General features: G+C 45.4%; 1 protein-coding gene across 1 annotated transcript in view; it reads right to left on the bottom strand.

Annotated features, from left to right (window-relative positions):
- LOC124798344 (cytochrome P450 6k1-like) overlaps positions 1–13,556 on the bottom strand; it is a 61,616-nt gene that overhangs the window by 42,998 nt on the left and 5,062 nt on the right. The window contains exon 2 of the mRNA XM_047261702.1: positions 2,759–2,988. Coding sequence (XP_047117658.1) covers positions 2,759–2,978 — 220 coding nt within the window. The 5' untranslated portion in view covers positions 2,979–2,988. The remainder of the gene's footprint in view (positions 1–2,758; positions 2,989–13,556) is intronic.

The following is a 13,556-nucleotide window of genomic DNA, read 5'->3' as shown; positions in this document are numbered from 1 at the left end:
AGGCTGCTATTCTCCCATGGAGACGATCGTAGAGATGCTGGATGTAGTCCTGTGGAACGGCTTGCCATGCCATTTCCACCTGGCGCCTCAGTTGGACCAGCGTTCGTGCTGGACGTGCAGACCGCGTGAGACGACGCTTCATCCAGTCCCAAACATGCTCAATGGGGGACAGATCCGGAGATCTTGCTGGCCAGGGTAGTTGACTTACACCTTCTAGAGCACGTTGGGTGGCACGGGATACATGCGGACGTGCATTGTCCTGTTGGAACAGCAAGTTCCCTTGCCGGTCTAGGAATGGTAGAACGATGGGTTCGATGACGGTTTGGATGTACCGTGCACTATTCAGTGTCCCCTCGACGATCACCAGTGGTGTACGGCCAGTGTAGGAGATCGCTCCCCACACCATGATGCCGGGTGTTGGCCCTGTGTGCCTCGGTCGTATGCAGTCCTGATTGTGGCGCTCACCTGCACGGCGCCAAACACGCATACGACCATCATTGGCACCAAGGCAGAAGCGACTCTCATCGCTGAAGACGACACGTCTCCATTCGTCCCTCCATTCACGCCTGTCGCGACACCACTGGAGGCGGGCTGCACGATGTTGGGGCGTGAGCGGAAGACGGCCTAACGGTGTGCGGGACCGTAGCCCAGCTTCATGGAGACGGTTGCGAATGGTCCTCGCCGATACCCCAGGAGCAACAGTGTCCCTAATTTGCTGGGAAGTGGCGGTACGGTCCCCTACGGCACTGCATAGGATCCTACGGTCTTGGAGTGCATCCGTGCGTCGCTGCGGTCCGGTCCCAGGTCGACGGGCACGTGCACCTTCCGCCGACCACTGGCGGCAACATCGATGTACTGTGGAGACCTCACGCCCCACGTGTTGAGCAATTCGGCGGTACGTCCACCCAGCCTCCCGCATGCCCACTATACGACCTCGCTCAAAGTCCGTCAAATGCACATACGGTTCACGTCCACGCTGTCGCGGCATGCTACCAGTGTTAAAGACTGCGATGGAGCTCCGTATGCCACGGCAAACTGGCTGACACTGACGGCGGCGGTGCACAAATGCTGCGCAGCTAGCGCCATTCGACGGCCAACACCGCGGTTCCTGGTGTGTCCGCTGTGCCGTGCGTGTGATCATTGCTTGTACAGCCCTCTCGCAGTGTCCGGAGCAAGTATGGTGGGTCTGACACACCGGTGTCAATGTGTTCTTTTTTCCATTTCCAGGAGTGTATGTTACTCTGCGGGGGCACACTGAAGCTTTGAACGCTTTTAGACAAAGATATTACATCATTGGAGTCAGTCAATGGCCCAGCACTAGTTTTAAATTCATCATTCTATAGAGGACCAGGACAGTGGCCGCTACAGTCGTCATAGTAGTGTGATGTGGAATGTGGTGTTGACCTGTTAGATGTCTGAACCTTTAATGAAACATTACTGCCAGTTTACACATTTTTTAACACCAAATGCAGATCGTCCTCCCCACACTGCTGACAGCCAGGCGAGCTGGCGAAGCACTTTTCAGTCCTGTATTTGCTGATGCAGGTGTGTCCTGCAGTATCGATGTGGCGGCAGTGACTCACATAGCAGGTGCTACGTCACAAACGTTAGTCGATGCCTTAGTGCTCAAAATACAGTTAGTGCTTCCCAGTGGCCTACAGCTCTGATAACCGATTTCCAGGGTGTTTTGCTGGATATCGGATACAATATCCAGGAAAGCTGCCCACCAGCTGTGCATTAAATGGTCAAAGTCACGAAGAATTAAGTCACAACATCTCTGCAGCAGTTACTGCACTCCCCCAGAATAGCAGCGGTTGGCCAGATCGCCAGGGGCCCTCAGTGAGACCTGCTCGGGCCTGGTGTTGGAAGGCACCAAAGTCTTCCCATCAGCAAAGGAGAAGATGAGCCAGCAGCAGCTCTCAGCACAAGAGTCCATCAGATCTAACGGTGGTATCGTAGATTGAAGTTGTCTTGTTAGACTGTGGATGGAGTGTCACCGGTTCACTCTTACAATTGGTTAGTTGCAACACTTAGAATCTAGCTGTACAAATCACGGTAATTGTAGTTGTGGAGCTATGCCAAACGCAGTATCGTTGAGCAAGGCTAACTAAAAGTGCCCTAGTCGTCTGAGCTTCTTAGCACTCAGTAACACACTGTGGTGTCACAACCCTTCCTTTTAGGCCTTCAGTCTACTTATTTCTGCAGCATCAATGTGCTGTAACGACGTTATTGCTTCTGACTTCGGCGTTGTTGATTCGTTGTGCATGGACACCAGGATGACGTTATGGCCTCTTCTGTGTGAGGTCGTTCTGCTGCACAGGCATCTTGGTCGTCCAGCTCAGGTGGGATGGCAACTGATTCGGTGGTGTGCCCATACTACATGCAATATTGACTGTTCTTGCAGGGTAACATTCTGATGTAGATATTGGGCACTCACCGGACTACCCCTCTGGATGTGCAGCTGTCGTGGGAAAACTTTAACAATTTTTTAATATCCACCTCGGAAATTATTCTGGGATGTAACAATTCAGTTATCAATCATCTGGGTGATCTAGAGAGAGTGGTACAAATTCTGGCTCCTATTCCAGAAACTGCTATTTTATTACATCGAAGAATTTTAGATACTGGATCACTGACTCAATAATTGAGCAACACGAAGTCACAATGATAAAACAAAGGTAAATAGACAAAATCATGGTTATTGAATATAAAAAGAACAAATACAAGCAATGGAAAAGAGTTGAAAATTCCATCTTACCTTTCAGTTGCCGGTATGCCTCAGCCATGTCCAGCGGCATCGACTGCTTGCCCACAAAACTCTTGTAGATATTGCCAAAAGGGAACTGCGGTTCCAAGTAAGGCGCCCTCTTCTTCTGCCAGTACTTGTACGAGTGGGAGAACCATATGTACAGTGCGACCACTACCAGTGACAGAGCTACCAATAGCTCAGTGAGCCAGGATTCTGCGTAGAAAGCCATGATGAAGACTCTGAAACAGAACCAGAAATGGGTACATTGAGTCCTAAGAAATGAGTTTGCCGTCTTCTTGCTTTCTTCCGCTCTCTTGTCCTTGTTTCTATTGACACTATCCAGTCTTTTTCAGCCATGAAAAATAAATAACACCTCTCCCCTCCAGAAATAGAGTGTGTAGTTTCTTTATTATTATCCCATCTTGTATACGGTGTTTACAGCCTGAAGCCTATGAATTTAGCACAGCAGGAACACAGGCATAGTAGGTACGTAAGGGTTCAAAAATGGCTCTGAGCACTATGGGACTTAACATCTATGGTCATCAGCCCCCTAGAACTTAGAACTACTTAAACCTAACTAACCTAAGGACATCACACAACACCCAGCCATCACGAGGCAGAGAAAATCCCTGACCCCGCCGGGAATCGAACCCGGGAACCCGGGCATGGGAAGCGAGAACGCTACCGCACGACCACGAGATGCGGGCGTACGTAAGGGAACTGACTTCTTGTTCATAGCCATTTAGGGCACCTCTGTTACGCGTAAAGGAAGTTTTTATCGTAGCTGAAAAAGATATTATCATCGACATCTTTTATGAGGTCAAGAGGTACGTGATTCTTTTCGCTTACACCTGAATCTGAATTACATAGCTAGGCTCGCGGCAAAATAAGCTCACCGGAAAAAAATCTATCGCCAACTTACAAGAGCACGCTGGTTGCTTTGGACGCCAGGTGGTCATACACTGAGGTGACAAAAGTAATTGAATACCTCCTAGTACCGTGTCGGACCTCATTTTGCCTGGCCTAGTGCAACAACTCGACATAGCATGGACTCAACAAGTCGCTCGATGTCCCTTCAAAAATATTGAGTCATGCTGCCTTTATAGTCTCCTATTACTGCGAAAGTATTGCCAGCGCAGGATTTTGTGCTTGAACTGACCTCTCGATTATGTCCCATGAGTGTTCGATGGGATTCATGTCGGGCAATCTGGTTTACCAAATCTTTCGCTTGAATTATCTAGAATTTTCTTCAGATGAATAGCAAACAACTGTCGTCCGCTGGCATGGGGCTTGTTATGCATAAAAATTCCATCATTGTTGTTCTTGAATGGCTGCAAATGGTCTTCAGGTAGACACACATGGCCACTTCCAATCAATGACCGGTTCAGTTGGACCAGAGGACCAAGTTCATTCGCCGGCCCGAGTGGCCGTGCGGTTCTAGGCGCTACAGTCTGGAACCGCGAGACCGCTGCGGTCGCAGGTTGGAATCCTGCCTCGGGCATGGATGTGTGTGGTGTCCTTAGATTAGTTAGGTTTAAGTAGTTCTAAGTTCTAGGGGACTGATGACCTTAGAAGTTAAGTCCCGTAGTGCTCAGAGCCAGCCAAGTTCATTCCACGTAAACACAGTCCACATATTATGAAGCCACCACCAGCTTGCACAGTGCCCTGTTGACAACTTGGGTCCATGGCTTCGTGGGGTTTGCACCACACTTGGTCCCTACCAGCGGCTCATCTAACCAGGCCATAGTTTTTTCGTCGTCTAGGGTCCATCCGATTTGGTCAAGAGCCCAGGAAAGTCGCTGCAGGCGATGTCGTGCTGTTAGTAAAGGCACTCGTAACAGTCATATGCTGCCATAGCCCATTAACGAGTATATTTCGCCACACTGCCCTAACAGATACGTTCGCCATAGGTCCCAAGTTGATTTGTGCTGTTGTTTCACACAGTGTTGTTTTTATGTTACCACTGACAACCCTATTCAAACACCGCTGCTCTCGGTCGTGAATTGAAGGTCGGTGAGCACAGTGTTGTCCCTAGTGGGAGGTAATGCCTGATATTCAGTATTCTCGGCACACTCTTGACACTGCGGATCTCGGAATATTGAATTCCCTAACGATTTTCGAACTGGAATGTCCACCGAATCTAGCTCCAGCTACCATTCGCGTTCAGATTCTGTTAATTACCGCCGTGCGAACATAATCAGGTCGAAAACATTTTCACATGAGTACAAATAACAGTTCCGTCAATGCACAGCCCTTTTGTACCTTCTTTACGGAATACTACCGCCATCTGTATATGTGCATATCGCTATCCAATGTCTTTTGTCACCTCAGTGTATGACCCTACACCGCTGACAAATATCATGCTGATGTACTGCAAGGAAAAGTGTATCGCCCGCAACCATGCAACATGATATTAGAACAGTTTTCCTGAAAAGAGCCTAACCAACAAGGAACAGAGGCAAGTGTCACGCGTTGTAAATGACAATGGCTTCAAGTCAGCCCGACAGGAATTCCTGCTGTCGCTGAATGCAGGTGCATCACAATCGATTTCCGAGCGAACATTCCGAGGGGAACTGCCTGCAATGGACATTTGGAGCTGGGAATTCACAAAAGGCTGCTGCTTACAATGACGAAGCGACCACGATTTTACGGCCCGAACACCACAGAAATTGGACAACGATTGACTGTAAACCAGTAGCGTGGTTCCACGGGTCACGATTTTCTCTTTTGAACTGATGCAAGACGACGAGCGCACCGACAGCCCAAGGAGGCGTTTAACCCGTGCTACGTGGAAGGTTAACTCAGGACAGAGGTGGCTCTATGATGTTTTGGGATCGTGCTTCATTCCATGACTCAGGCCTACGCAATTATAATTCCGTGAACATGAACCAGAATGTTTATTTCAACTTTCTCTGTGACCAGGTGTTGTCCTTCATCTACGTTTTCATGATGAGTTTGCCGTGCACACTGCCTCTGTGAAGATGACAACAACGATTTCAACAGAACTGCACGCATACATTCCGGGTCAGACGAAATCACGTGCGCCATATCGCACTTCTATTGGCCCGCTATTTAGCCGGCCGCTGTGGCCGAGCGGTTCTAGGCGCTTCAGTCTGGAACCGCGCGACCGCTACGGTCGCAGGTTCGAATCCTGCCTCGGGCATGGATGTGTGTGATGTCCTTAGGTTAGTTGGGTTTAAGTAGTTCTAAGTTCTAGGGGATTGATGACCTAAGATGTTAAGTCCCATAGTGCTCAGAGTCATTTGGACCATTTGGCCCGCTGTTTAACCATGTCCTAACCTCACAGAAAATATGTAGGACTGTTTGAAATAGTGGCTGAAACTCAGCAATTAACCATCCCTCAATTTGGTAGCTTTACAGGTTTTAACTTCAAATGGTTCAAATGGCTCTGAGCACTATGAGACTTCAGTCCCCTAGAACTTAGAACTACTTAAACCTAACTAACCTAAGGACATCACACACATCCATGCCCCAGGCAGGATTCGAACCTGCGGCCGTAGCAGCAGCGCGGTTCCGGACTGAAGCGCCTAGAACCGCTCGACTACAGCGGCCGGCGGGTATTAACTATGAATGCGTTTCTTTAGCTTAAGAAATGTGTGGCCTCTCCCGCGTGCTTACTTTAAGGGTGTACGAATGGCTCTTGATGTCCAGTCGACACAATATTTCGGTAAACGGCCACGTTGGCATCATCTGGTGCGCTGAACAACTGAACGTCTTGGGGCAGCTGTACGGCATATATACTGCTGTCATGGGACAGCTATATGCACATACACAGATGGCATTAGTATCGCATACCCAAGATAAGAAAGGGCACTGGATTGGCGGAGCTGCGACCTTGTACTCAGGTGCCTCAAGTGAAAAGGTTTCTGACGTAATTGTAGCCGCACATAGGGAATTAACAGACTCTGAATCCGAAACAGCAGATGGAGCTAGAGGCACGGGACATTCCATTTCGGAAATAGTGAATTCAATGTTCCAAGGTTCACAGTGTGAACAGTACGCCCAGAATACCAAATGTCAGGCATTACCTCTCACTACGTGTAACGTCGCGAGTCACTCCGCAATAGTGTTTTAATGCAGTAGGGGCTCGTAGCTTTGGAGCCGGTGGCGATGACAGCCGCTTGTATCTCGGCGTGATTCACCCGCGCCTGTCGCTAGCACGACCGTGGGAAGCGCTACTTGTGTCAGTTCGAGCGACATAATATTCCAGCCTTAAGAATCTAAGTAAACTATACTAAATATTTTTTCAATTTTGATAAAACTTAATATGTAGCCTTTTGTTATTAAAAAGAAGCTTGTTGTTGAATCTCAGCCTTCTGGCTGGGGCATTTTCAAAATTAGAGATAATTACCTAAAATACCAAAAACCAACACTTCGGGAATTAAATTCAGTTAGGATTTATAATAGTTTATCTTTTGGCATTATTTGAAAACGTAAGCAGAACTCTCAGTGTGCAGAATTAATTAATTGAGATTTTCATATTAAAACTTTAATATTCATTTTCGTAATACAAAATTCCGACAAAATTATTATTTGTGTCTTATATCGTTGTAGGAGCAAATGAGAGTGAGTGAGAGTCTGTTTGTGGGACATACGTTAAATTTCAAGATTAATTTTATGTTATGCATTACGCAATCACAGCGTGGGAAAGTTGTTTGTACCCACATTGCTGATGACGTAGTCGAAGCGTAATTGTTTTTGTAAGAAGGCAGCCAGAATAGTTATTTGTAGAGTAATGTTTTCCTAAAGTTATCTCAAGATTAGTTTGACCGAGCGAGGTGGCGCAGTGGTTAGACACTGGACTCGCTTTCGGGAGGACGACGGTTCAATCCCGCGTCCGGCCATCCTGATTTAGGTTTTCCGTGATTTCCCTAAATCACTCCAGGCAAATGCCGGGATGGTTCCTCTGAAAGGGCACGGCCGACTTCCTTCCCCATCCTTCCCTAATCCGATGAGACCGATGACCACGCTGTCTGGTCTCCTTCCCCAAAACCAACCAACCAACCAAGATTAGTTTTCGTTTAGTTTCAATTAATAAACATTATAGTAGTAATTTGCTTGTCGAAGTGACGCCAATTGGCTCAGAACAGTTTAGGCGCGAATATGATCTTGAAATACCGATCTCATCGGCTGTTCATTTGATCAACCAGTAAGAGTGAAGTCTTTCCCACGCTCTATCAAGTAGTACATGCGCTGTGAGCAATGGCATTGAGAGAGTCATGGACTAGCTTTGGAGACGCGAAGGTCATGTTAAATGTGTCCGTCCGTAAAATGTGTAAGATGAAGAAATGCGCGGTCCTTCGCGTTCACATGTATTTGTAATGGTAGCTTTTGTTGCTACGAACATTTTGTAAAAATTTGAGAGTCGTGGGATATTTTCTTCGGAAGATATATACGTGTGACTTGTTGGACTTAGAAAATTTCGCGTGGCAATGTTCTGTGTTCCGCTACAGAATATATTTGGCGAGCAATCTTTGTGAAAGAAATACACTGAATGACTTATGTAAAAAATCAATGTTACGTGTAGAAAGTGACTGTATATTCGCGTAATTATTCTCGGAATCGACTTAGGAGAATTCTGGCTGCTTTACGTGTGACGTAAACTGAGGACTTATAATAGCAGTTTTGCATACTAAATGTGGGCTGATGACACATGTTTAAGCAAAGAAAATAAAAGATACTTTTACCAGATTTCCGAACTTTCGATGGAGATCAGGACTCCGTTTTCCACCCGAAAATATATTATTAATATTTACAGGAACAATCATAACGAGATTTACGCGGCCTCAGCAATTATAGATATTAGGTGCTGTTTTCATCAGCGCTGTTTTTTCATCACCTTGTAAGTATCTACGTTGCAGAGTGAAGAGACACTGAGCAGACGCCGATCTGAGGAAGGTGAATATCAATTTGCAGCTTGCTTCAGTGACAGTGAAACTCTGATATGGTTCCGTCGCACACGGACAGGGTAATGGTTGGCGGCCTTAGATTAACGACCGAAAGCAGCGGCGTTTGCATAGGGTTGTCAGTGCTAACATGAATACAACACTGCGCGAAACGACCACAGAAAGCAATGTGGAACGTACGACGAATGTCTCTGTTAGGACAATGCGGCGAAAATTGGCGTTAATGGGCTATGGTAGCCTTTGCTAACAGCACGACATCATCTGCAGCGCGTCTCCTCGGCTCGTGACCATATTGGATGGACGTTAGGCGACTGGAAAACCGTGGGTTGGTCAGCTGAGTCCCGACTGAAAAGAGCTGATAGTGGCGTTCGAGTGTCGTGCTGCATTGCGTTCCAAAGGTGGACAGACACGCTATTATGCAGGTGGCCACAATACTTTGACACTTCACTATATCTCTGCCACAAACAATAGGACTCGCTGCTGAGCCGTTGGTTCACGTCCGGGAACGAACGCTGGAAACGTATTCGCTCACGCTCCGCCTGTCCCCGAAATCAGTTCATTGTGGCTACAGGGTGACCTCTTCCGCTTCTTGATCAAACAAAGTGCGGTTTCCCTCACCTTGTTAAGGGGGGTAGGACGTCAAACGGGCCGACTTGGAGCAGGAGGGGCATCACAGGACATTTTAATTTCCAGTGTCTATAATTTCATAAATAAATTCATAAAACTTTGTCAGCTTCACTACGAAGAATTCAGGATTCACACTCATTGCAGTGGGGTTCGAAAACATAACAAAATAAAAATTTTTTACGTGCGAAATTTCATCATTTTTTCTCTTACTAATGGCTGCATTTGTTGCTAGACGCACGCTTTTCTTCATAACTTAGAGAGATTCTTCGATGAATTTTGCACAGCATACATACCATACTCACAGATGTATGAAATTCTAGAATTTATTTAATTTATGAAAAAACGAATGAACTGTTATATTTTAAACTTCATGTTCAGAAAAAACACAAATTTTATAGTTAATTACCTCAATTTTTACCAAAGTTTTTAATAGATTTGGAAAATTCTTGAGTTTCATACACCTTTAAGTATGGGTTGTATGCTGTGCAAAATTCATCGAAGTATCTCTCTTACTTATGAAGAAAAGTGTACCTATAGCATCAAATACTGCCATTAGTAAGTGAAAAAAATGATTAAATTTCACATGTAAAAAAAAATCATTTCGTTATGCTTTCGAACTTCCACTCCTATGAGCGTGAATTCTGAATCCTTCCTGGTCACGCTGACAAAGTTTTATGAATTTATTTGTAGAATTATAGACAGTGGAAATTAAAATGTCCTGTGGTGCCTCTCCTGCTCCAAGTCGGCCCGTTTGACGTCCTACCCCCATTAAGTTGTAACAGCAGTTATTGACGATCAGCTGTTGTATTAGCTGCATGTCAATGGGAGAAACTGAAGACCTCAAACTAGCCTACCGTCTACAACAATTCAGCGAAACCTATAGGGCAAGGAGTTCCTGAGTAGCTGACGGTCTGTACATCGACCCCAACAGTGGGGAGTCGGTGGAAAATACGAACTTGTTCAGTAGTGTTTAGTTGCTAGCAGCTGCTGATAACAATAATGGTTGAGAGGGAGTAGAAGAAAATGAACCATTCACCACAAAAGCGTGACAAAAATTACCATTCCAAAACGCGTTAGTATTACATAAGGCACATTCCCTCACAAACAAAAGTCTGGTGGGTTTGGGTCCTGTCACGCGGGATTAGCCGAGCGTTCGTCTAAGGCGCTACGGTCATGGACTGTGCGGCTGGTCCTGGCGGAGGTTCGAGTCCTCCTTCGGGCATGGGTGTGTGTGTTTGTCCTTAGGCCTTAGGATAATTTAGGTTAAGTAGTGTGTAAGCTTAGGGACTAATGACCTTAGCAGTTAAGTCCCATAAGATTTCACACACATTTGAACTTTTACTTTTTTTTTTTTTTTTTTTTTTTTTTTTTTTTTTTTTTTTTTTCTTTTTCTTTGGTCCTGAGGGATTGGAGGCCAAGGAATTGGTCCACCCCTACCTATTCAGCCGTCACGGAATCTGTTATTTAGAAGCCTACTAACATTAACATTGAAGTTCTTTTGTGCATGAAGTTCATGTTTTGTTGTCGCACTCATAAAGGCTAGCAGAAGTGGTAGAGTATTCTGTAAGAAAGAGTGGTAAGTTTGTCCGTTGAGCCCGGGTGGAAGAACATGAGGCCTTGGCAGTCACCAAAAATGCCAGCCCAAACGGTGACAGGAAATCTTTGTTGATGATGTGAGTGCACAATTTTGTGAGGTTTCTCGACTGTTCATACGTGCTAATTGTGAAAACACACAGTCTGATCACGTTGAAACGAACACTCATCCGTGAACAGTACATTTCCACCAAAGTGCAGGTTGACACATTGTATGATGAACCATTCGCAAAAGTGTACTGTACGCACAAACGAAGCTAACACTCGGCGCGATGGCTAATGGGAGCGACTGTAAAGGCATTTCCCGTTTCGCGCAATGATGGCACTTTCTATTCGTGTGTATTTCCCTTGATTATAAAGAGAAGAAGAAAACGAGCTCTAACATGGAAAAAACCATTTCGGGGCCCATGTCTATATGGCACATTTTATTCCTCTACAGGCCTTTGTGGTGAATGTTTCTCTAAATTTTGGCCTCTCTTTTCTGTTACACCCTGTATTGGAGGCAGCGCTCGCCTTCGTTGCTTTAGTCAGACGTGTCGCTTATGTTCTTTGCATCTCTCCTAGACTGTTCAAATGGTTCAAATGGCTCTGAGCACTATGGGACATAACATATGTGGTCATCAATCCCCTAGAACTTGGAACTAACTTAAACCTAACTAACCTACAGAGATCACACACATCCAAGCCCGAGGCAGAATTCGAAACTGCGACCGTAGTGGTCACGCGGTTCCAGACTGAAGCGCCTATAACCGTCCTAGACTGTCCTAACAGTCTAATCACTTAAGACATGCCACATTTGCATTGAATGCGGTAAACACCTGGCTTTCGGACACCTAGATCGTGTTTAACATTGAAAAGAAGTCCTTTACCTTTGCACCACTGATTAATCACTCCGAGAAAACATGACAAATCAGTTCTCCCGGCGGTTCTAAATCCACCACTCTGTGCTCCTGTGGTCTTTTCCTGGCATTTGCTAACTCTGGGACGCGTACGTTTTGCCTTTTCGGTTGCAAATTCCTACTGTCTTTTGAGAATTGACACATCTGGATCACTATTTCTTTTAGTTAATATTAAAATATATTAATATTTTATAGTAATAATACAACAAGTTAAATATTTTAAATGTATGCTGTGACATCATATAAGAATGTAATAAAGCTACAGAGAAGATACTAGCAAAATTCTGAAATCTACATCAATGAATAAATAGATGCTTGATAAACAATACAAAGGAAGAGACACGTTTACATTTTTATAACAGCATGGCTGTTTCTGCGTTTTCGTATGGAAGTGAGTCGTGAGTAACAGACACTGACGGAAACAATAATAAGTGCAGAGTATTGAAATTTCGGGAACACCTTTATTTACGTAACATATTTAAGTGATTAAGATTGCAAGATCTCAGGTTAAGAGCGAGATAAGCCATTGCAAATGTGAAATGCTGTTACATTAATAACCGGTGTAGCCGCCAGAATGTTGAATGTAAGCACGAAAACGTTCATGCATTCTGTTGCGCAGGTGCTGTATGTCAGTTTATGGGCTAGAGTTCCATGCCTGTGGCATCTGGTCGGTCAGCACAGGGACGGTTAATGCTGGTTGCAGATGACTCTGGAGTTGTCGTCCGATGATATGCCATATGTCCCCGACTGGAGACAGGCAGTGGCAACATTTCGACACTCTATAAAGCAAGCTAGGTTACAACAGTGGTATGTGGTCGAGCGTTATCCTGTTGGAAAGCGCTCACTGAAACACTGTTCACGAATGGCAGCACGACAGGTCGAATTACCAGATTCACGTATAAATTTGCCCTCAGGATGCGTGAGATAACAATGTTGATGCTCCCGCTGTTGTACGAAATCGCACCGCAAACCATAATTCCATGCTAGACAAACTGGACCTCCGATGCATCTAGCAGGCTTGTTGTAGGCTCTCGACTGTCTTCCTTCTAACCAGTATACGGCCATCACTGGCACCAAGGTAGAACCAGCTTTCATCATAAAACACATCAGACCTCCATTTTGCCCTCCAATGACCTCTCGCTTGACGCCAATGAAGTTGCAAATGGCGGTTGTTTGGGGCCAGTGGAAAGCACGTTGCACGGATTCTGGCTCGGAGCTGTCCTTGAAGTAATAGTTCGTTGCGTCACTGCGATCGCAAGTGCTGCTCGAATTGCTCCTACAGATGCAGTACGATGCACCAGTGCCATTGGTCGAACATGATAGTCTTCGGTCTGTGGTGTCACATCGCAGGCTTTCATGAGTGTAAATGAAATCGTGATGGTGAGGTGGCCCTCAACTATGTACCCTCAGACTCAGAGTTGAAATATTAAAAGTTTTGGCTGGTTTCGTTGTCTAGGGACTGGAATTTGTAGTTGCCGCATTACAAGCCAAATACTCCTGAGTCTACGGTATACAATATTAATATACACGTGGATCGAATGGTCAAAGGTTCCTATCACTCGGCAGTTGCGAATGTAACGTAGAAACTTATAGATGAAAGATTGCAATTAAATAAAATCTGCAGGTACTATCTTAACGACTTTAAATGATGAGTACGATAGTAGAAGTACTTTTGAGAATCTGGTATATTCCTGCAAAACACTTATTGGTGTCGATGGTCCAGCAATTAAATAAAATATAAGTTGAATGACAGGGAAACAA

Source organism: Schistocerca piceifrons, chromosome 5, assembly GCF_021461385.2.
Source record: "Schistocerca piceifrons isolate TAMUIC-IGC-003096 chromosome 5, iqSchPice1.1, whole genome shotgun sequence".
NCBI lineage: Eukaryota > Metazoa > Arthropoda > Insecta > Orthoptera > Acrididae > Schistocerca > Schistocerca piceifrons.
Note: the sequence above shows the minus strand (reverse complement) of the source record. Positions and strands in the feature narration are given on the sequence as shown.